Below are 25,368 nucleotides of genomic sequence, written 5' to 3'. Positions count from 1 at the left end.
CCTACCTAAAATCTTTCAGTGGATTCTAATTGCACTTAAGATAAAATTCAGGAGTATTTTAAAATTGTTTTCACTTAATTTTTATTTTTTTCTGTATTCAATGGATACAGTTAAAAAAAATTTTTTTTTAAAGAGATACGGTCTTGTTATGATGCCCAAGCTGGAACATAGTGGTTATGCACAGGTGCAGTCCCACTACTCATCAGGACAGGAGTTTTGACTTGCTCTGTTTCTGTCCTGGTCTGGTTCACCTCTCCGTAGGCAACCTTGTGGTCCCTCACGTTTATGCCAAACTTAGTGCAGATACCCAATTGACTTAGTGCAGTATAGCCCAGAATTTCTGGACTCAGGCGATCCTCTTGTCTCAGCCTCCCAACTAGCTGGGACCACAGGCATGTGCTGCTGCGCCTGGCAGGAGTTTTTAACATGGTCTTTAAGACACTGAATAATTTGGTTTCATCTAGAAACAATAATAATAGCAACCCCCCAAAAAAGGAAAAAAAAAAAAAAGCTCTAACCTTTAAAGTTTCTTTACTATATTGCCAGGAATTGTTTTTAGGGTTTTACATATTAACATACATATTTCACACTCTCAACAACCCTAGGCCGAATAACTTTTCCAAGGCTAGATAGCTATTTAAGTGGTAGAAGCAAGGATTTAACCCAGAGCCCAAGCTCAAGCATTGTACTCTGATGAATTATATAATATCCCTTCCCCTCACAATATAAATTATTGTAATCACAGTGCTCCTTTCATCCTTCCATTAATCCAAACTCTTGACCTCCACAGGGTGTTCATGCATGCCATTTTCTGTCTGGAGTAGATTACTTTCTAGTTTTCAATTTCTAACTCCTGGTTGTCCTTTAGATTATAGTTTAAATGTCACTTTCTCACAGAGAAAGAGGCCTTGGCTGATATTCTTAAATCTCAATTAGGACTGTTCTGTTATTTTTTATCATAGCCCTCCATTCTTTAATGTGTTTTGTTGTTAGCACCTACAACTTTTGATGCATTCAGTTCCCACCATTAGGTAGTAAATACCTTCCAAGAAATTCAAATCACATAAAACCTGGCATTAATGTGAGGTTAATGAAATGGCCCGGGTCAGTCTGGGTATAGGAGGAAGAGGTGTGTGTATGAAATGGGTTCCAGAATTCAGACTAAGGTATCCAAAATCAGTCTAAGGTCCAGCTGTGGTTTGGTGCCACCTGGTGGTAGTTGTGTACTCCTGTGACTGCTTTTTGAGGATAGGATGGAAGATGGGAGCCAATTATCAGTTGCCTTACCTGAATTCATGTATTCAGGAAGTTTTACTCGACTATATTTATATTTGTGCTCGTTTGCTTAATGTTTCCACACTGTGCTCCATAAAGTCAGAGACTATATCCATTGTGTTTACTGGAATTTCTCAGGGCCAGGAACCCAGTAGGTTTTCAATAAAATATTTGTTTATTGAATGAGAACACATCATGAACCAGAATGGATTGCCAAGAACTTTGTATTTTATTTAGAGACTGCCCGTCAGTGTAGTTTAACTAGAGTTTAGGCTACATAGACAGGTATGGTTGAGAGATAATGCTAGACAGGTAAAGGTACAGTAGGACTGGATTGTGATGGCCCTTGAATAAAATAGGAACTGTGTGAAACATTATTTGGAAAAGATGAGAAGTGAAAAGAGGGACATTTATCTTAAACATCCAGAACATAGAAGATGTAGCTTTCAAAATAATAACTTTGGGATAGGTTAGGGAATAAACTTTACCAATTTAACAAAAGGCAACAAAGGAGAATAAAATGATGGAATAGAAATAATAAGTCAAGATAGTAGAAGTAAGTACAAAATATATCAGAAATTATATTAAAATTATTGCGGTCACAAGACAATAACCTGTGTTATTTATAATAGATGCATAAAGCAAAATTAAATGAGTGGAAACAGCTGATATGTAACAGATAAACCAAAATTAAGTTTTAAAAATAGAAAAATATGTTTACCAGAAAAATACTAATCAAAGGGAGCAGGTATAATAAAATACAATTTAGGGTGAACATTTTTAATTGGGACAGAGAGATACTCTTTATATTGCTAAAAGGAACAATCTAGAAGACAAAATCATCATAAACTTATATGCATCTAGCAACACAGCCTTGAAACACCACTTAAAACAAAAATTTTTAGGAAAACTAGACATGTCTACAAAATAGTGGGAGGTCTTTGTCAAAGTGGAAAAAATCAAGCATATACAAAATTAAAAATGGTATCAAAGAATTCAACTACAAAGGGCTTAACAAACTTTGTAAATTGGAGATATATAGGACATTGTACCTAACCTAATAGAAACTTAAACATTTTTTAGTTATATGTAAGTCAGTTTTTAAACATGTACTATTCCATAGAGGAATATTAATAATGTCTAGAAAGTCAGTATCATACAAAATATGTTATTTCAGCCAGGCATGGTGGCTCATGCCCATAATCCTAGTGCTTTGGGAGGCTGAGGCGGGAGGATCACTTGAGGCCAGGAGTTTGAGGCCAGGCAGGACAATATAATGAGACTCTGTGTAAAAAATAAATTAGCTGGGCATGGTGGCACTCACCTATAGGACACATTACACTCCAGCCTGAGTGACAGCCAGACCTTCTCTCTAAAAAGAAAATCAAATAAATATTTGGTCATGATGCAAGAATATTAGAAAACAATGAAAAGACAAAGTACTTAATAATATTGGAAACTAAAAATTAGTGGACCAAAGAAGAAATGAAAATGTTAAAATACTTATGGCTAAATAACATTGAAAGCATTCCATTTTTTTTTTTCTTTTCTTTTTCTGTTTTTTTGTTTTGTTTTGTTTTGTTTTTTTGTTTTTTTTTGAGACAGAGTCTTGCTCTGTCGACCAGGCTGGAGTGCAGTGGCGTGATCTTGGCTCATTGCAACCTTTGCCTCCTGGGTTCAAGCGATTCTCCTGCTTCAGCCTCCTGAGTAGCTGGGATTATGGGCACATGCCACCACACCTGGCTAATTTTTGTATTTTTAGTAGAGATGGGGTTTCACCCATATTGGCCAGGCTGGTCTTGAACTCCTGACCTCAAGTGATCTGCCAGCCTTGACCTCCCAAAATGCTGGGATTGCAGGCATGAGCCACCATGCCCAGCCAATTATAGCTACAAATATTCTAAATAACGAATAGCAAATGAAATCCATCATTGATTTAAAAATACATAATGACTAAATTCATAATAGGAAGGCAAAGGTGGCTATATATTAAAAAGTTAATTATTGTAGTAGCCATGTGACTAGATTAAAGGAAAAAACTCCTGTAATCATCTCTATAGATTCAAACAAACATTTGTTAAAATGTAAAATCCGGGCCAGGCGTGGTGGCTCAAGCCCAGCACTTTGGGAGGCCGAGGAGGGCGGATCACAAGGTCAGAAGATCGAGACCATCCTGGCTAACACGGTGAAACCCCTTCTCTACTAAAAATGCAAAAAATTAGCCAGGCGTGGTGGTGGGTGCCTGTAGTCCCAGCTACTCGGGAGGCTGAGGCCAGAGAATGTCGTGAACCCGGGAGGTGGAGCTTGCAGTGAGCTGAGATCGTGCCACTGCACTCCAGCCTGGGTGGCAGAGCGAGACTCCGTCTAAAAAAAAAAATTAAAATCTGCTGAGGATAAAAGACTCTTAATCTGTATTGGCACCTGATAAAGAGTACATACTAAAAATCTATAGCAGGCTGGCACAGTGGCTCACGTCTGTAATTCCAGCACTTTGGGAGGCCGAGGTGAGCAGATCATTTGAGGTCAGGAGTTTTGAGACCAACCTGGCCAACGTGGTGAAACTCTGTCTCTGCTGAAAATACAAAAATTAGCTGGGCGTGGTGTTGCATACCTGTAATTCCAACTACTTGGGAGGCTGAGGTGCGAGAATTGCTTGAATCTGGGAGATGGAGGTTGCAGTGAGCTGAGACCGTGCCACTGCACTCTAGCCTGGGCAACAGAACAAGACTGTCTCAAAAAAAAAAAAAAAAAATCTATAGCAAAATCATGCTTAATAGAGAAAGAAGATGCCAGCTATCAACTTTACTAACTAGAATTATTATTGGATGTCCTAGCCAATGCAATAAGACAGGGAAAAAAAAAAGACATAAAGATCAGAATAGAAGAAACAAAATTGTTATTATTTACAGATGACTTAATTAACACATAAAATTTAAGAGATGATCCAGATAAACTGTTAACATTGCTAAGAAGTTTTATCGAGTTTGCCGTAGGCAGGAGCAATAATCAATAAGAAGTGAAACAAAAATCCCATTGATAATAGTAAAAAAAAAACCACCCTTTACTAGGGAGCTAAGAATAACTCTAAGATATATAAAGATAAATAAAGAAATCTAAAATTAGATCCCTATTTCATATCCACTCATTTTATTCATTTTTAAAAATGGCATTACTTTAATCTTTTTTACACAACAGTCTCATCTTCCGCCCTCCCAAATAAGCATCAAATTTAAATTGAGTAATGTATATTTTCTTAGTGTGTTGAGATTGTATGTCCTTTGTATATAATTAAAATTTATATAAATGGTGTTATGTATCTTATTTTGTTTCCTACTTTTTAAAGTAAGCACTGTTCCTAATATCCTTGCATGTTGCTTTGTGTATATCTTATTTGTTGCTCAAACTGCTGCAGAGTATTCCCTGTTAAACATTCACCACATTTTACCTTTCTACTTACCTTTCTACTTACTAGATAATAAATAACCTTCAGTCCCTACTTTTATCCTCATGCTGCATAACAAACCACTCCAGAATTTATTGACTTGAAACAAGAACCAGTTATTGTTTTCATCAGACTTATGGGCTAGTTATGTGGCTCTGCTGTGATGGCTTTGGTCCTGTATCTAGGATCATCTGTGGATCAGCTGGAAACTAACTGGACCAGGAGGGCCTTAGCTAGGACAACTCAGCCCTCCTTTTGTCTTTCCTGTTATCTTATTTCTTTTTTGTTTCTTAAGATGTTAGTTGCCGGGCACGGTGGCTCACACCTGTAATCCCAGCACTTTGGGAGGTTGAGGCGGTGGATCACCTGAGGTCTGGAGGTCGAGACCAGCCTGACCAACCTGGGGAAACCCCGTCTGCTAAATATACAAAAAATTAGCCAGACATGGTGGCACATGTCTGTAATCCCAGCTACTCAGGAGGCTGAGGCAGAAGAATTGCTTGAACCCAAGAGGTAGAGGTTGCAGTGAGCCTGGGCAACGAGTGAAATTCCATCTCAAAAAAAAAAAAAAAAAAAAAAAAATTAGTCAAGAACTCCAGTATTATGTTAAAGTGATATTTTAAAAAGATTAATAATATTAATGGCCATCCCTGTTTTGTTCCTAATCTTGAAGGGAATGTAATCTGAAGTTTAAACTTGAAATTGTTATAGTCTTTAATATGTAATGTATATACCAACTTAAGGAATTCTCTTCTATTCCTTTTGTTTGTAACTATGAGTCCTATCGTGTGCTTTTTTGGCATTTGATAAGTCATTTTCTCTTTTACTCTTTTAATATGGTCAGTTGATGGCTTCCCAGATGTTGAACTCTTGGAGTTTGAGGATAAATGTTACTCATCATTTTGCTTTGCATTGCTTTAAGTTAAGGAGTCTTGGAATCTATTCATAAGTGAAGTGGAACCATAATTTTCTTTTCTTGTCTTTATCTGCTTTTGAAATCAAGATTACACTGGCTCATAAAATAATCCAGGTAGCTTTCACTTAGTTTTATATTTTCTGCAAACAGCTTGTGTAAGTTAAGAATTAATTTTGAAATTTGCTAAAATTTGCATAAAAAATATTCAAGCCTGGGTTGTTTTTTTTTTCTCCATGGAGGGAAGGTTTTGTATTGTGTTTTAATTTCTTTACTATTTACTATTCTATTCAATTTTGTGTGTGTGTGCCTATTATTATTTATAATTTTTTTTTTGAGACCGAGTCTCTGTCGCCCAGGCTGGAGTGCAGTGGCGCGATCTGGGCTCACTGCAAGCTCTGCCTCCCGGGTTCACGCCATTCTCCGGCCTCAGCCTCCTGAGTAGCTGGGACTACAGGCACCCCCCGCCTGGTCTGGCTAAGATTTTGTATTTTTTAGTAGAAACGGGGTTTCACTGTGTTAACCAGGATGGTCTCGATCTCCTGACCTCTTGATCTGCTCACCTCGGCCTCCTAAAGTGCTGGGATTACAGGCGTGAGCCAGTGTGCCCAGCCTATTATTATTATTATTATTATTATTAATTTTTTGAGATGGAGTCTGGCTCTATCGCCCAGGCTGGAGTGCAGTGGCACAATCTCGGCTCACTGCAAGCCCTGCCTGCCGGGTTCACGCCATTCTCCTGCCTCAGCCTCCCCAGTAGCTGGGACTACAGGCGCCCGCCACCACCCCCACCTTATTTTTGTATTGTTTTTAGTAGAGACGAGGTTTCACCACGTTGCTCAGGCAGGCTCGTCTCAAACTCCTGACCTCAGGTGATCCACCCACCTTGGCCTCCCAAAGTGCTGGGATTAGAGGTGTGAGCCACTGCACCCGGCTCTATTTTTTTTTAGCATTTTACTTTATTTTATTTCTGAGATGGAATGTCGCTCTGTTGCCTGGGCTGGAGTGCAGTGGCACGATCTCAGCTCACTGAAACCTCTGCCTCCCAGGTTCAAGCAATTCTCCTGCCCCGGCCTCCGGAGTAGCTGGGATTACAGGCGTGCACCACCATGCCCAGCTAATGTATATGAAAAACATTTATCCTTAATATTTAAATACATGCATGTTAATACAACAATGAAAAATTTCTTGTTACTCAACACATGGCAGAAATTTAAAATTTCAGCTTATATCTTGGATTGACAAGCATGTGAGAAAAATGGTAACTCTACCAAACCACTGGACTTGCATAGCCACTTTGGACAGAATTACGTCAAATTAAAATTGTACTTACAAGCTGAGTGTAGTGGTGTGTGTCTTAGCTACTCAGGAGACCAATGGGAGGCTATCTTGAGACCAGGAGTTCAAGACTATCGTGGGCAACATGGACAGACCCTCTAAAATTATTTTTAAAAATTAGCCAGGTGTGGAATATGACTGTAGTCCTAGCTAAGAGGCTGAGGTGGAGGGTCACTTGAGCCCAGAAGTTCAAGGCTGCAGTGAATTATGGTCATGCCACTATTCTCTAGCCTCAGTGACAGAGTGAGACCCATACCAAAAAAGAAAAAAAGAAAATGCTTATTTTATAACCTAGAAACTTTGTTTGTTGGTATATGATGTGGAGAGACTCTACCATACATGTTTAAGAAAACAATTTTTTTTTGCAGAATTATTTATAAAAGTGAGAAATGGAAACTCTTTGCTAATGTGATGAATAACTTTATTAGATAATGTGATGAATAACTTAGATAATGTGATGAATAAAATGGGGTAAATGCATACATTGGAATACTTTGTAGCATTTAAAAAGCATAGCTATATTTACTTATACTGACATGGATAGAATGTAAATATTGAATGTTAAAAAATACATTTTAGAATGGCATATGTAGTTTAATGTCATTTATGTACCCAGAGCATGTAAAATAATGCTATATGTCATTCAGGGATACATACACAAACACATATGTACATATGTAAATATATATGCATGTAAAAGTATAAAAAATAGAATGGAAGAATATACACTAAACTCATGATAGCAATTTCTCTGGAGAGATGGAAGGGTGTCTGGGGGTCGTATTCAAAAATGCCATCTTCATCTTTTATATGTTATTTCTTAGGGAGAAAACAATCTTACAGCATAAATGAGTAGTTGTAGGTTCTGGTTGAGAAGGGGATATGACTATGTTACATTATTTTTAGCAATTTCCTATATGGTTTAAATCCCCCTAAAAATGTATAAGAGATGAGTTCTTAAACTAGGAACATAGATGACTAAGTTTTCTAACCTGGTAAGATGATGGTTACTGATAGAGTAAATGAAATCTGTAGATAAAGGATCTTTAGTTATCTGTTGGTTATTCAAGTAGAGATGTTTATTATACAATTGGAAATTAGTACCTATATTTTTTAAAAAAAGTAAATCAAGACTTGATATGCTGATTTTTGAATCAGTATAGTAATAGTATTGAAAGTCCTTGGCCAGGCGTGGTGGCTCACGCCTGTAATGCCGGCACTTTGGGAGGCCGAGGTGGGCGAATCACCAGAGGTCAGGAGTTGGAGACCAGCCGACTAACATGGAGAAACCCCGTCTCTACTAAAACTACAAAATTAGCTGGGTGTGGTGGTGCATTCCTGTAATCCCAGCTACTCTGGAGGCTGAGGTAGGAGAATCGCTTGAACCTGGGAGGGGGAGGTTGCGGTGGGCAAAGATTGCATCATTGCACTCCAGCCTGGGCAATGAGCGAAACTCCGTCTCAGGAAAAAAAAAAAAAAAAGAGAAAAAAAGAAAGTCCTCGGTGGGGGTGGATAATACCACTCTAGAGGGAGAGAGTGGAGAATGAGGAGACAAGGCGGCTAAGGATCACACTTAGGGCGAACAGTCATGTTTAACGGTTGTGTAGAAGTGGGTGAAGACAACTGAAAAGGAATAGGAAGAAACAAAGACAGTTTACTATCATGAAAAACGAAGGGAAGGATTTCAATAAAGGGGTAGTCAACAATATTTGGAGAAGCAGTAAGATGGAGACTGAGAAGAGGTCACTGGATTTGGCAATTAAAAACTCAGTATTGACATTTGAAGAATTTTTCAGTGGGTAGAGTTCAGAAAGTATTGTAAGAGAAGAAAACATTAGTTAATCTAAATATTCCTTTTGGAATTAAATGAGATTTGACTAGTATATTTTCAGTAAAATTTTTATTGTAAATTTTTTTTTTTTTTTTTTTTTTAAAGAGAGAGTCTTGCTCTGTGTCCCAGGCTGGAGTGCAGTGGCATGATCCCAGCTCACTGCAACCTTCGTCTCCTGCGTTCAAATGATTCTCCTGCCTCAGTCTCCCGAGTAGCTGAGACTACAGGCATGTGCCGCCACACCCAGCTAATTTTTTTATTTTTAGTAGAGATGGGGTGTCACCACATTGGCCAGGCTGGTCTCAAATTCCCAACCTCAGGTGATCCACCCGCCTCGGCCCCTCAAAGTGCTGGGATTACAGGCGTGAGCCACCGTGCCCAGCCTGTAATTTTTCATAAACATGCTAAACAAGAATTATATATGGGCCCTTGTAAAGTTTCACAAAAATTGCAATTTTTTTTCAAGTAGATTCAAGATACTACATATTCTTCGATAATAAAGAACTCAAACCCTTGAAATCAGTTGTCATAAATGTTGTTTAAACTATAGAGATAATTAAGTATTTTAACTCATGTATATTTGGTGCTTAATAGATGCTATTTTAAAAAGTTGCTTGTGCCCAGGCGCGGTGGCTCACGCCTGTAATTACAGCACTTTGGGAGGCCAAGGCGGGCAGATCACGAGGTCAGGAGATAGAGACCATCCTGGCTAACACGGTGAAACCCTGTCTCTACTAAAAATACAAAAAATTAGCTGGGCGTGGTGCGGGGCGCCTGTAGTCCCAGCACTTGGGAGGCTGAGGCAGGAGAATGGCGTGAACCCGGGAGGCGGAGCTTGCAGTGAGCTGAGATCGCACCACTGCACTCCAGCCTGGGCAGCAGAGCGAGACTCCGTCTCAAAAAGAAAAGAAAAAACGTTGTTTGTCTAACACCATAGAAGAGACTAGCTGCAGGGCTGGGCACAAATCATGCCTGTAATCCCAACACTTTGGGACGCCATGGCAGGAGGATTGCTTGAGGCAAGGAGTTGATGACCAGCCTTGATAGACCCTGTTTCTATAACTAAATAAATGAATTAATGACTAGCTGCAATACTTAGCTGACAGTCTTATAAGAGTGGCTGCTAAGAATTGAACAGAATGGTTTGTCTAGTATAAATCATAAAGCGAAGAATCAACAAGTCTCAAGGAGAGTCTGGCCCAGGGATAAGTTAAAATGCAAAAAACATGAACCTAAGTCAGATCACAGCTAAGCTAAGTACGTATCAAAAACAGTACATACTGGACCCTTACTCATCAGAGGATTTTCATGGTTGTACATAGAAAGACTTACAATAAAATTACTTTTAGGAGTTATGATCCTCTGAGAATCTAAAATTAGCCATAGTCCTTTTCCTCAGAAAAAATACACATTTCATTAACAAAAATTTGCCTCTTTGAACCCCTATTAAAAATATATGCCTTATGAAGGCTTTTATAATTATAAATAATTTAACATCCTTGGGTGGTAATTATACCCACTGTATATACATCCTATTATTTAATTTCATATATAAGCAGTCTTGTGTATCATACTGTCTCTGACTTTCACCCTTGGTGGGTGGGGAATTTTGTATGAATTGAGAAGGCTTAATTTCTTCCTTTTGTTACATAATTTAGTGCTACCAGCTTAATAAACACCTACAACAGAAACTTGCTTAAAGTAAGTACTGGATAATAATTTGTTGAATAAATGAATTAGTTTATGACTATGGGTTCGAACATCTTCATTTTAATAATACTTTATAAAACCTGACTATTAAATAAATCAGTAACATAAAAAGCTCAAATAGACATTTAAACAGTAGTATAAAATATATGAAATAATTCATCTTTTTTCTTTGTACATCTGTAGACTGCACTTCTGTAACTATTGTCTATTTTCTGATGTTGACAGACCAGACTTTACTTGGTGCTCCTAAATTACGTGATTCCAACTTGTCCTTCACAGACATATTTTTCTTATGGTTTTCTTGACCCCGTTTTTTCCCTAAACATGCTCAAGACACCAACTTTGAATTTCATTGTTGTATGAGAAAAACTTAAGACAGCTTGGCCTCTTCCTATTCTCGCATTATTCACTTCTCAAAACTGTTTTCTTCCGTTTTTCTCTCTTAACTTCCCATTGCTTTACCTTTGACATTAAAAAAAAATCAACCATTTTGCAGTTTATAATACTATAAATATAATAGTATTAAAATGGATTTAACTTTTTTTTTAAATAACTTCTAAATTTTATAGAAGACTGTTTTGTAAGAGTTTTGACCTTGAAATAATAAGATACTTTGTAAACTTTGTTAAGTAACTTCTTGGGGCCTCAGTTTCCCAATGTGTAAAGTGAAGAAGTGGACTAACTCTGTGGTTCTCAAATAACTAGCTGTAGTGCAGTGGTGCGATCATAGCTCACTGCAACCCGAAACTCCTGGGCTCAAGAAAACGGCTGGCTTCAGACTTGAGTCCCTAGGTGCAGAGGCCCATCACAATGCCTGGCTAAGGATGATGCTTACTTTAAACTGATTGGCAATAAAATACAAAAGCTACCATGTAGTTCATTTTGTCCCATACATGGCAGGTTTACCTAATTAAAGAAAGAGATCCTTATTTAAAGAGGAGTTGTACTTTGGAAATAGCATGTAGGTTCTTTTTTGGGAGGGTGAGGATCATGGTCATATAGGGGTAGGGTAAAAGGACCAAGAGAATAAATGAATATTAGGATAAATGAGAAAAAATAGTCATGGGTTATGTAAATCCATTCTGATGCTGCACTCAGGTTGGGCAAGATTTTATGAAATGATATCGCTTTAATGTTACCACTGAAAACTTTTTTTCTCTACACAGTTAATTCGGATCATAAAAATTGTCACCTTGTTATTTTAAATTTGTAACTGCCAGATCTTTTTGTTTATTCAGCAAATACTTACTGAGCACTTACTCTGTAGGAGGCACTGTTCCTTTATGTAAGTTTTGTGTGCCAACAACTTTAGGATAACCCTTTGTTTCAAACAATTTATGTATTATGAAATTCTGAAACCAGGGAAGCATTTTAATGAAGCGACGTCATTATATTGGTTTGATTTCCTGTGTTCAGTAAATTTAGTCATTAAATTGGCGATTTATCTCCCTCGTCCATTGTATTTTAATATGTATTTGTAATAAGGTTTTCAGGAAGAATTTTTTTAAGTAAATGACATTATAAATTTGTTTCCAAATGAACCAAACAGAAATGAAAGGGTACATGAATTTCATGATTTAGCATATTGGGGGAGTCTAATTTCCAGAGGTTGGTGTGTTCTGTTTACTAAGTACCCGTTTAATGTGCTCTTTGACACTTCTGTTAAGGGAAAAGGACGAAGTTGGTCTCAGAAAGTTGGGAACTCCTTACTTTCCAAGTAAAGGTTTCAGAATATGTTCTAGGTATGACTTTTTTGTTGGTGTTCCTGTGTTAAAGTGCAGATGTTTCAAGTGAACTGGTTACATGTTGCATAAGGTTTGAAAAAGCCAAAAGAAGTTAAATAGCCACCTTTATTTACAGCTGCAGGACTAGGTATTAGATTGCTTCCAGGAAGAAAATATGATTAATGGTTCTTTTCCAGAGGGGGGACAATTGCAGACTTTTCTTCCGCAGAGCGTGAAATGTGCCTCTTCCTGCCGAGGGGCTGTGTCCTCGCGCGGCTCCCGGAGCCGTTTCCCAGCCTCAGGTGTCTCTCGCCGCAGGCTGCTGCCGCTCTCCGGAGCGAGCGTCCGGGACTTCCTGTCTGGGCGCGGGGCGGAAGGATCGCGTTGCCAGCTGGGGCGGCCGCCACAGCCGCCGCCGCCGCCACCGCCCCTGCCCCTGCCGTTAGGTGGTGGGGTTTCTCAGCCCGGCGGCGGGAGGCGGGCCGGCCTCGGCTTCCTGTCGGAGGACGCGCAAGGATCCGGGCGTCGGAGTGTGTGCGAGTGCGTGAGTGTGTGTCGGTCGCACGGCGTGTGTCTCCGGCCGCGGGTTCCGCCTCCTCCCCTGCCGCCGCTGCTCACGGTGTAAGTCAATGTGAAGCAGCAGCTCCAGCCCCGGGATAAACATGGCGACGTCTCTGCATGAGGGACCCACGAACCAGCTGGATTTGCTCATCCGGGCCGGTAAGGACAGGGGAACTTTTCTCCCGTGCATCGGTGCAGCAGGAGAGGGGGTGCACAGAAGGCGGGTGACTCCCCTGTAGCAGTCTGTGCTGGGGGTACAGTGTCCACCTCACAGTCACTGGGGCGGCTGGGGGAAAGGGGGGAGTGAATGAAGTAATGGAGGCGACGAATCAGGAAGTGATCACCTTGGAGAGTAACCTGCCTCGAATCCGGCGCTGTCGCTTCAGGGTGGGTTCGGCGAGCAGCAGCAGCAGCTGCCGGGCGGAGCGCTGGCAGCGGGTGCTGGAGAACGGAGCCGCGGTTAAGTTGGGGACTCGGGGGCGGACGAGTTGTGCGCTTCACCCCAGTTGCTGAGGAACCAGGAAGTGAGTGAGGCTGTTGTCTCTCGGCTGCGCCTGCCACGCTGTCTGGCCGGAGAGGCCGCTACTGCCCGCGGTCGGGGGCGGCGGGCTTCTCCAGGGAACGCTCGCCACCCCCGCTCGGTTCTCCCTTCAGACTTCGTCCACAATTCCATGACTTCCGCATGGACCAGGCAGCCAGGGGCGATGTCCGGTGGACCGATACCCGCCAAAAAAAAAAATGCTCTGACCCTCCCTCCTCCGCACATTCCCACCTTATGCAGTCTCGGGAGTAACGGTCCTGGACAGGGTCACTTAATAATGTTGAGTAACCGGGATGATGTTTCAGGGGCCCGCCTCCCTTTGCTCATTTAATGGGTGGCTGTGAAGAAACTAGGTTTATGCCCCTTCCCTCGTGGGTTTTTTTTTAGGGGGAGAATGGGAAGAACACGGAATATATTTGTACCCCTGACCTGGAGGGTTGCGGCGCAGAGAAGAACATTTATTTTTGTAAACAGTGGGTGAATGTTAAGGAGCGAGGCGGGAGGGAGGGAGTCTTGGCCCTAGGGAAGTCTCAGCACGGAATTGCCCCCTTCCCCCCTCCCCCCCAAACCTCCCACCACAGCGGAAGCGCCTCGGAAAGGACAGAACGGCCGGGATTGACAGGCCTCTGGTTCCAATCTGCTCTCTGAGGTGTTCCAAATTAGAACGTTGATTTCTGGGGGCGGGACTACGGGCCCGCGCTGGGCCAATGAAGATTGGGCGGGAGTGAAGCTGACAATGTACGCATGGAATTGGAGGGAAGAGGAGTGTAAACACGGAAGTGGCCGCAGGGGTGGGGGATGTGCGGCGCCACTGCTGCAGCGGAAGGGCACGGACTTAAGTTACATAGAAAAAGCAGCTTTGCTTAATAGCAGACAGCGCAGTGAGGGTTCTGAATCGATGTAGCACTGCTTGAATACTGTTTACTTACTGTAATAGTAAGCATACATGTTCCTCTTCCCGGTTCCTATTTCATATTGCCATGGATGGGAAGTGGACGATGAGAAATATTCAGGGAACACAGTAATTCTGTAAAAGATCTTGACAGTTTTCCATCCATTGTTTTTAGGTAAGGGACTTGAAATTAGTAGTTTGCCTGGCAAAACTCTGTGATTCAGTTCTTTTGGGGGAAATCATGAACACAAGTGTATCCAAAGTTAACGGAAGCGCTCTAGGTTAAAAGTCTTAAATAATATATAGGTATTGAATACCACGCAGTGGTGACCAGTCTTTTATTCTATAAAATGTAATAATATGTATTTCAGAGGTTCCAAAGGAAAATACAGTTTACTGGGTAGTGATTAAAACACATCTGTTTGACAGTTGCTTTCTGGTCAGAACAAGAACTTAAGTTTTAGTAAGAGAACACAATGAGAACTTGATTCCTTTGTATATATTGTCCATTACTACAATATGAATTAAGGGATGGAATTTTTGGCTTTATGTTATTGGTACTAATGATACGTGAAGTTATGGGGTCAATGATATTTCTTGAATATTGAATATGTACAGTTCAAGACATGTTGTTTCCAGTAGCTGCGAACGCTCGGAAAGAACCTTAGAATGCCTTTGCATCAAAACTTTGAAAGATACTATAAAGGTAGGAGGGCTTAACTTTGCCATTGGAAACTCTTTTTTCATAAGCTTTTGGAATTACCAGCGAAACTGAATATGGCCTGTAGATATTTTCCTTGGAGTGTATATGTGTGTATATAAAAGACTGTCTGGTTTGAAAAGACAAAAGTTTTGTCTTCTTTTGATAAAGGGGTTTCAAAAAGTTAAGTGCTGTTTTCCAGCTCTACTGCATTTCTGTACTATATGGGAATCTTAAAGTTTAAGATAATAATGTTTTGTAAATAATATGTTTTACATACAATTATTTTCAAGTTATTTCACCAATTATGTTCATGTAATCTGAAGCTCCCTTACAAGCCTTATTTTAGAAGGAAACTTGAGAGAGGTTTGCTCATTTACCCAAGGTTTATTCAGTGTGTTAAAAGTTTGGGAGGAAAGATGGCCCAGAAGATTAGGAATCATGATTCTAAATTTTTATTGCTGCCAATTTTCAATAGCGTTGGTGGGATAATGTTTCTAAGGTTTGTGTTTGTGTAATGGACAGAATACCTTTTTATCTCCTTGAGGGAAGTCATCAAGTGTGAGAGAGAATTTGTCCTCACAAAGATTTTACAGTCTGGGGAGACAGGTGAAAATCTATATAATGTATAAATGTAAAAAATAGCTCCAGTGATTGCTGTAATGGGTTGATGATTAGTGTAGAATGATATTTATACAACTTGTAGAGGAGATAAGCTTTAGGTTAATATTTTCAGCATAACTTGTTTGTAAGCAAGTATATAACACTTAATATTATCACTGTTGCTACACATGTTAAGGTAGCTGTTAAGCTCTAATATACTTTTTATTTTCTTCCTTTAGAGGCATTATCATGTTTGCATTCCTTTAGCTATAAACATGCTGCCAGAGGAGTCTGAGTAAAGGATGAAATAAATAAGGTTATTTATTAAAACTCACTGTCATTTTACAAAGTATGTTTGTAGTAAAGTCTCGAAATACTTTAGAAAATTTTCATGGACAATATGATGTATGAGAATGAGCCTTGACCTGAAGAGTTGAGGATCTATATCTAGCTGTCACTAAACTAGCTAGTGACTTAACCTCTTTAGGGCTTCATTTTCTCTTAGAGGACAGGGTTGACTAGATGATTCCTAATGACTTTTAAAGCTCTAAAATAAGTGGCTTGGAAATACTTAATGGAAAGGTAAGGCTTCTCCTGGGTTTTTTTTTTTTTTTTTTAATATTACACCATGTGAGTGAATATGTCTATACGTTCGTTATGTAATTGGGAGGTTAACTTTTTTTATCCAGTCTTTGAAAATAAAAATGTGTGCCAAATTGTAACTTGAGGCTCTTCATATGTTTAAGTCTGTAATATAGTTTATTTAATAATTTAGGCTTATTTCTAGTGTATATAGCTTAATTTAGGAAAAAACAAATGTCTAGCATTGTTACTTTCCTAATATTTATGTGAAAGTATTGTATATGTACAGTCTGGATTTTCTGGAAGATTTCTGCCTTATTCTCTAGTATACCTTCCTTGACTTTTTTCTTTATTTGTCTTTTCTTATTTTATTTTTTTTTTCACATTTGCGAAATAAGGTAACTAGAAGTTTTGGTGAACAATGCAGTTATTAAATTAAGGTGAAATTTTTCTGGAAAGTTAGCCTAAATATTTTCACTGACAAAACCTATTATTAAAGTTGATTATGAAATTGGAATTATTTCTGATTTACTGTAAATTGGAATATGTAGTCTCAATCTTGAAAAGATCAAATTGAAAAAAATTTAGCAGTATAAAAAAAGTTAAAAGCAGTATGTGAATAGATGCATTAAAATGAAACTCAAGGAATGACACTGGTTTTCTTTTTAAAAAGCTCATTTGAAAAGGAATTTTAGAAATTACCCTTCACAAATCATTGCAGCATTGGTACTAAAATTCATGTAAAAACTGAGTTACATGGTCACATCAGTCCGTGTGTAAATAGCCAATCAGAATCATTCAACATAAAACTATTTTAGAAACAAATTTGGTTGGTGGAGAAGGGCAGGCAGCAGAATGTTTTTGGTAACTATTTAAAATGATTCCTTGTGTTTGATAATTGTATAAAATGATTGATTCCTTGTGACATCTATAGCAAAATGTTCAAAAGGATGCAAAGAAATGCTTAAGAAAAGCTTTTTAAAAACTCTTTATCTGTGAGTAGACAAATACTGTTTAACTTATAGAATCGTAATTTTTCTTTCTTATTATTACTTATTTTATTTTTCGAGATGGAACCTTGCTCTGTCGCCCAGCCTGGAGTGCAGTGGCACAATCTTGGCTCACCTCTGCCTTCCAGGTTCAAGTGATTCTCCCACTTCAGCCTCCCAAGTAGCTGGGATTACAGGCGTGAGCCACTATGCCCGGCTAATTTTTGTATTTTTAGTAGAAACAGGGTTTTACCGTGTTGGCCATGCTGGTCTTGAAATCCTGACCTCAGGTGATCCACCTTGGCCTCCCAAAGTGCTGAGATTACAGGCGTGAGCCACAGCTCCCAGCCTTGAATCATAATTTGTCATCTACACACTGATGTTTATGTTTAGAAGCTAAAACTTATATAAGCTTGGGGATAGAATTTGGTTGTTATTAATTACAGTTGATGATGAATTACAGCTGCACTTCTCAAAAACCAAATGCTCTGACCTGGATTCTGGGAGTCCCAAGAGCCTTTCACAGGATCTGTAAAGACAAAACTGTTTTGAAAATAATACTAAGACATTATTTGCCTTTTCACTTTCAAAAGTGTACAGAGGAGTTAGGAGCTATGTATAGATGAGTTATTCTAATAGATTGAAAGAGGAAGGAGAATCCATCTGCCTTCTATTAAATCAAGTATAGTAAGATTTGCAAAAATATATAAAACAAAGCTACTCACTTTTTGTTTTTTTAAAGTTATTTTTGGCCAGGCATGGTGATTCATGCCTGTAATCCCAGCACTTTGAGAAGCCAAGGCAAGAGGATCTCTTGAGCCTAGGAGTTTGAGACCAGCCTGGACGACATACTGAGACCTCCGTCACTTAAGAAAAATAAAAATAGCTGGTTGTGCTGGTGCATGCCTGTGGTCCCAGCTACCTGAGAGGCTCAGGTGGGAGGATCACACCCAGGAAGTCTAACCTACAGTGAACCATGATCATGCCACTGCATTCCAGTCTAAGCAACAGAGCGAGACCTTGTCTCAAAAAACAGTTATTTTTCATAAAAAATATTACTTGTGTTTGCAGTAATGGGTGTATTATTTTAAATGAATTAATAATTTTGAAATTTTCTTTGTAATTTCAAATATGATAAATACAGATAAAATCTCTTTGAGGTCTTCAGTATTTTGAGTGTAAAAGTTCCTCTGATAAAAAAAAGTTGGAGGATAGCTGAATTACCGTGTTATTTAGGTCTGTACTATATGGTAGCCACTAGCCACATGTATCTGAGTACTTAAAATGTAGCTAAGAAACTCAGTTTTAAATTTTAATTAATTTAAACTCAAAAACAAGCAGTGGGAAACTTCCTTATATTGATTACACATTGAAATAAAAATATTTTCAATGTCCTGGGTTAAATGAAGGTATTAATTTCTCCTTTGCTTTTACAAATGTAGCTACTGGAAAATTTAAAATTATATGTGGCTTTTATTTTTATCAGACAACTCTGGTTTAGAAAATAATTTCTGGCTGATTTCATCTTGCAGAGGGCAGTTTGCTCTCCCCCTCCGAGAGTACTGAAAAAAAGAAAAGCCATTCTTTTTTTCTTTTTGTACTTTATAATGCAAGTATATTGATTAAAAGGTCAAGGGGGAAAAGGTAAAGATGGAGTGTTCCAGACCTTTAATTACCTTTTCCCCCTTTTCATTGCATTTATTTGTATTCTTCATTTACCTATTACTGGTATTGCTTTGGGGTATTAGAGGATAAGTAGTGGTAAATCAGTACTGTAGTTGAGTGAAGACTTTGTACTATTAGTTTATAGTGTTGCTTATAGGGGAATACCACTATCACCTAATGAACTGCTTTCTAATTTTTTTTCACTGCTCTCAAACTAAATTGCTACTAAATTTTATTTTTGACTTGAGAACATTTTTATGAACTAGATCCATTGCCGGCATTCTCTTATGCAAAGCTGAGAGGTATGCCTCTTGTCAGACTTAATTACCAAGTTTGGTATTTTGTAACAGCTGTTGAGTGAGTCTGGAATAGTCTGCAGTACCATACAAACACCAGTTGATTAGAAAGATAGAAATGGAACAAGAAGATATTTACCAATATTAAATTGAAGGTATGAGCAAATGTTATTTTTGGTACTGTAATAAAAGATAAAACAGTTCTTGAAATTTATTTCAAGGGGAATTGACCAACAATACGCACTACCAGTGGTAACTAGAAAATGATACCTGTCAGACTACTTTTAGCTCCATTGTTTCTATTTTTAAAATGAGTTATTTATTTTTTCCTTCCATAAATTTCGTAGATAAAGATACCAGTAAGTCAAGTTTTAAGTAAGATAAGGAATTCTGCTTTTCAGCTCTTGTTTGTAGCTTTCTTACTTTGATTGCACAACACTGTTAAATCCATGCTTATTCTTAAGAAATGTGCAAAATTATAGCTGAAATTTTATTTGAATTATTGATCTGAACAAAAGAGCATTTTTTTGAATTACAGAAACAGGAGAAATATTTCTTAAATTTCTGTTGTAAAAAGTTACTTACGTAAACAAAAATAAAAAGATAGTGCTCACTTTTACAAAATGTGTTAAGTTTTGGAAACTGGCATTAGTACATTATTGTAAATTGATCTGAGAATAGGCTCTTAGATTTTTGTGTTTTGCATTATTTTAGTTAGTAAATAAAAATGACGAGATAAAATTAGTAAGCAGCAAAAAAGTAATCAGTGTTCCTCTTAACATGCTTTTAACTTACAAAGTAAGTTTATTTGACATTTTTATTTAGTTTTGAAATATCTTCCATTTATGTTTTTGATGCTCTCTGAACTATAGATGGAGCGTTCTAAAATCCAAAACTTTGAGCACTGATGTGACACTCAAAGGAAATGCTCATTAAAGCATTTTGGATTTTTAGATTTGGGATATTCAACTGGAAATATATAGTGCAGATACATTGTTTTTAAATTCGAAATCTGAAACACTTCTGGTCCTAAGCATTTTGGATAAGGCATGCCCAACCTATAGTAGTATAAGCTTCATGAGGCCGGAGATCTGTTCACACTTGTGTCAGGTTTATAGCACAGGGTCTGGGCACATGGTAAATGTCAGCAACCATTTGTCAGTTGTACATAGAGTATTAGATCTTCTGGCTGATAACTTCATAGGTAATTTATGCTTATTTTATGTTCTCATCCTAAATTTAAAGTATGAATGAGTAAATTTTCTAAGTAAGTGTATGTATTTTACTCTAAAATATTTCTGAGATATATTATGTTGAATTTTAGGGGGGAAGGGGAAATCGAGGTCAGAAATATGTGCAAAAATTACCCCTTGAAGAAGAAACTTCCATTGACCTAACAATTTTAATAACACAAAATCATGGTTTTGAAAATGTGCCTCAAACTACCTATGAATTCAGGGCACGTAATATGTAAGTAACTGTTAGGCAAATTTCATTTTGTTTATAAGCTGAAACATTAAACAATCTGGTAAAATTCTCTTGCTGTATTATTATTGAATACTTGAAGCTCTGATTTTAATATGGTAAAGTTTTAGGGTGTGTCTTAATATAATTACATAAGGAATTAGTTTACCCAGGATAGTTTATTAATAGCACCTAAGACAAGAGCTAAATTGCAACACAAGCAGACTTTAAAGAGAATGCTTGCTAGAATAAATTTTAAAAACTGGAGAATTTGCTTTTCAAGGTTTTTTTTCTTAGTGTATGTGAGTATTGTAGGGAGGCATTTTGAAAAAAATAATTGAGAATAATAATGTATCTTATACTTAATAATGCTAAGTTTTCTTAAAGTTGAACTACACAGGCTGATTGAATCCTTTGCTTCAGTGAAGCTGCAGATAAGAGTAAGCAGGGTCACCTAAAGATAGATTTACTTAGAGGTTTGGCTGCCTCTCTGGAACCATTTAGCTTTGAACAGATTTCCATAAATGGAAAGAGCAACTGGAGAGACCCAGTACCTTGTGGATGATGTGCAACAGGTGGTAAAACAGTCATTGGGTTTTTGAAATAAATGCTTTCCAAATGACTGTTGTTTAAGACTGAGGCTTTAGCATTTAGGGAACTTTGAGACTAACTGGATTTTTTCCCCCCAATTAAAAGTTTCCTGGAAACAGTTTTAAAAGATTCATATCGTTAGTGTGTAGTGCTTATGAATTTGTAATATGACTTTATGAAATTTGTATAAACATTTACTTTTAGTTCCTTTAGGGGATATCTTAGAAAAATCTGTCAAGTTAGAGACTCTTAAATATTCATGTTTCAGAACCTCTTACCAAGATAATTATTCAATATTTTAAATCAGGGTGTGAAATTAATATATTATAAAGATAATAACATTTGTTCTTGAATTGCTGATTTTCCTGTAAGGTCAGTGGGTTGTCCCTAATTCAGTACCTAAAAGAAATATCTGCCTGGCGTGATGGCTCATGCGTGTAATCCCAGCACTTTGAGAGGCCGAGGCGGTTGTATCACCTGAGGCTAGTAGTTTGAAACCAGCCTGGCCAACATGGTGAAGCCCCGTCTCTACTAAAAATACAAAAATTAGCCGGGCGTGGTGGCATATGCCTGTAATCCCAGCTACTCAGGAGGCTGAGGCAGGAGAATCTCTTGAACCTGAGAGGTGGAGGTTGCAGTGAGCCGAGATCATGCCACTGCACTCCAGCCTAGGCAACAGAGCGAGGCTCCGTCTTAAAAAAAAAAAAAATCTGCATGTCTGCTCCATGAAAAGTCTATGTTGGGAACCATGGCATATGTAAAGATTGGTTAAGCTAGCCCCCCAGACCTCAAGAAGTTTACAGTCTTACAGGAATGATAAGAAATTATCATATTCTTGCCCTATGAAACAGGAAATTGAAGTTTGATAGAGATTAAGTTGCTTACCTCAGGTAATAGAAATAAGTGGCAGAGACTGGAACCCAAGCTGTTGGACCTGAAAGCTCAAACCACTGCTGTACACATTGTTTACAAGTAACATAATCAGCAAAGCATAAAGGAAGTGCTAGAAGAAGAGAAATACGAAGGGTGTTAGAATTTGAAGGCTTCGTGGGAAGAATAAACTCTAAGAAAAAAGTCTTAGGTTAAAACCCACTGAGGCTCTGAAGAGAGCAAGGTTAATTTTAAAGAAAGTTCCCAAGTACTCTGGCAGTAAATCTAATGCATGTTGTTATCCATCTTTAGGCAGCCGTGCCTGGAGAGTACAGTCGTCCCTCAGTATACCTGGGGTATTGGTTCCAGGATGCCTCCTCCACCTGGCAGATACTGAAATCCTAGAATGCTCAATCAAGTCCATTATACAAAATGCTGTAGTATTTACATTGTATTTTTAATTGTTGAATTTTTTTTATTGCCTCTGCCTCCCCTGCAATATTTTCAATCTGAGGTTGGTTGAATCTGCTGATGTGGAACCCTTGGATATGGAGGGCTTACTCAGTCATTCAAGAGAGTCTGTAAGAATTGAATTAATTGATTAAATTAATTTATTGATTAAATTAAATTAACTTGGCATGATACATCAAAATATGTAATTGCCCTCACAGGGTTGTTAATCTACAACCAGCCTCTCCCTGCCCCTTCCTCCCTTCCTACAAGTCAGTATTGGCCTAAAATTGATGCAGGGTTCAAATTTCAAGGATCTTTCTTTGTTTTCCTTTGAGTAAGATTCAGAAACTTCTCAGTAATTTCTTTTGTTACTGTTTTGAGACAGTCTCACTCTGTCGCCCAGGCTGGAGTACAGTGGTGCGATCTCGACTCACTGCAACCTCTACCTCCTGGGTTCAAGCAATTCTCCAGCCTCAGCCTCTTGAGTAGCTGGGAATTAACAGGTGTGTGCCACCATGCTCAGCTAATTTTTGTATTTTTTGGTAGAGATGGGGTTTCACCATGTCGGTCAGGCTGGTCTTCAACTCCTGACCTCAGGTGATCTACCCTCCTTGGCCTCCCAGAGTGCTGGGATTACAGGCGTGAGCCACCGTACCTGGCCAACTTCTCAGTAATTTCTAATCAATGTCAGTGGTAACTTTATAATCAACATTCATTTTATATCAGTATTCATTTTATAAAATGTAGATACTAGCTTTTTAAAAATTATTTCTGTAATTTATATAGACAAATAGATATCAATGGCTTAGAGTTACTCGTGTTATTTTATATTTATTTAGTTTTCATTTCTCTTTCAGGAGTGAATATGTTTATTTCTTAGTAATATGTTTTAGTCATATGTTTAGTGTATTTTTAATTGAGTAGAACTTATTTTTCCTCCAGTGGAAGCATCAGTTCATAGCAGTAATGCACACTGTACAGATAAGACAATTGAAGCTGCTGAAGCCCTGCTTCATATGGAATCTCCTACCTGCTTGAGGGATTCAAGAAGTCCTGGTATGTAAACTGTTCATTCTTATGTTAAATGTGTCATACTACTTCATATGTCTAAAATAAAGTTTTGTTTTTTTAATCCAAGGGGATTGTTGGGAATTCTCAAAGATACATTATACATGAATATATGACAGCAGTAATTGAACTTTGTCAAGGCCTCCAAGTCTTAAATACTTAATTTTCGTAACAAATGATACAGAAAATACCCACTATAGGTAGACAGATATTTATTAAATAGCTATTTATACTGTAATGTCTATTTCCTTAACTCTGGACAAGTTATAAGCCTTCATAGTCCTTCAGAGTATGATAGATGGGAGCAGTTGCCTGTTAGGACCACTTTCAATCCTTTATTCAGTGATAAACAGGCAGTAACTCCAGAGAACCACATATGGTAGAGAGAGAAGGGAACTTTCGCCATATTTTTCACACATCTTTCAGATTGTGAGTTTTTATTTTTTTGTGGTCCCTCTTAGTCTTTAAGAACAACCTTGATAGTCATTTTGTACAATTCTGATTTGTCCTAAATTTAATGCCCAAATGTTAATTTGACTTGATACAAAAAGACTAGCTCACCTTCTCGTTGGGATTTACAATAAGAGCAACCATACTTCTTAATTTGAATAGAATCCTGTGTATTACTCAGAGATACGAGAATAAATTTGCAGCATTTTTGGTCAATCTGTTAATCTAAGATAGTATGTATTAAGTGTATCTCTTAATTGAAATAGAAATGTCTTATCTTGGTTATTTGTGCATATTCGAAGGAAGCCAGGGCAACATTATTGTATGTGCCAGAATACCAGATAACAATCTGTACCTACTGTTTTGGTGACTAAAACATCAGGACTCTTACATTAAATAAAACTTTAAATACTGAAAGGTAATATTTCTTGTCTGTAATGAGCAAGTTTTCCTTTTCATATTCTAAAATGAACTATAGGTGCTTGTGTTTTACTGAGTACATATTTACAAATCTTTGAAATTTTGAGCCACATATTACCTGTTAAAAAATAATGATGGCTAAGTGGATAGAAAGTAATTATTAACTAACTCACTATTATACTATTATTTTCAAATGCTTTCACAACTAATTAGAATAATTTAGAATTTTTCTACATTGAGTTTGAAAGTATAAGTGTGAAAGAGTGGGGTGACTACTCATGGTCCTTGCTTTACCCAGAGAATTAACATTTTTCCTTTAAGTTGATTTTCCTTGCATTTATTTTCCTTGTATAGTTTAAATCATATTGAATATTCAGCAAATTAGCTCTTATCCTGCTTTGATTAATTCTTAATAAATCTCACCTCTTCTAAATATTGAACTATCCACATAAGAAACATTGATGGGGGTGGGAAATTTTAATTTTTCAACTTTTTTTTATAGTGGAAGTGTTTGTTCCTCCTTGTGTATCAACTCCAGAATTTATCCATGCTGCTATGAGGCCAGATGTCATTACAGAAACTGTAGTGGAGGTGTCAACTGAAGAGTCTGAACCAATGGATACCTCTCCTATTCCAACATCACCAGATAGCCATGAACCAATGAAAAAGAAAAAAGGTAGAGTATATTTATACATTTCTGAGAAGGCAGGTGAAAATTTTTTTCTTACCTTTTTCCTCATCAAGGGACATAGAAAATAGTATATGCTGTAGATTTAAGATTGATGTTATCTTAACTATTCTCAAATAATCAACATTGAGATTTTAATTTAGTGTTTTAACATACTCATACTGTTTAAAGGAGATAGTATGTAAGGCTTGAGGATAATTGTGTGACAATGATATCTAACAGGTGTTCGACACACAGAAGACAGATCAGAGATTCCCTGCACCTTGTCTTACTCCATCTTCTCCTTGTTGATCCTTTTATGG

At 37.9% G+C, this 25,368-nt stretch overlaps 1 protein-coding gene across 36 annotated transcripts in view; it reads left to right on the top strand.

Moving 5' to 3' along the window:
• The window catches only part of ELF2 (E74 like ETS transcription factor 2), a 121,675-nt gene that overhangs the window by 82,024 nt on the left and 14,283 nt on the right, over positions 1-25,368 (top strand). For 16 of the 36 annotated variants that reach the window (XM_065545499.2, XM_074040483.1, XM_074040488.1 and 13 more), the window contains 2 exons: positions 23,383-23,496; positions 24,881-25,054. In XM_065545499.2, coding sequence (XP_065401571.1) covers positions 23,383-23,496; positions 24,881-25,054 — 288 coding nt within the window. Of the gene's footprint in view, positions 1-12,653; positions 12,954-13,170; positions 13,319-14,120; positions 14,934-23,382; positions 23,497-24,880; positions 25,055-25,368 lie in introns of those variants that run through there. The other 20 variants (XM_065545510.2, XM_074040477.1, XM_065545509.2 and 17 more) reach the window with 7 other exon arrangements.

The sequence above is a fragment of the Macaca fascicularis genome, chromosome 5, assembly GCF_037993035.2.
Source record: "Macaca fascicularis isolate 582-1 chromosome 5, T2T-MFA8v1.1".
NCBI classification, from domain to species: domain Eukaryota; kingdom Metazoa; phylum Chordata; class Mammalia; order Primates; family Cercopithecidae; genus Macaca; species Macaca fascicularis.
The sequence above is the reverse complement of the archived record's forward strand: the minus strand, read 5'-3'. Positions and strand labels throughout refer to the sequence as shown.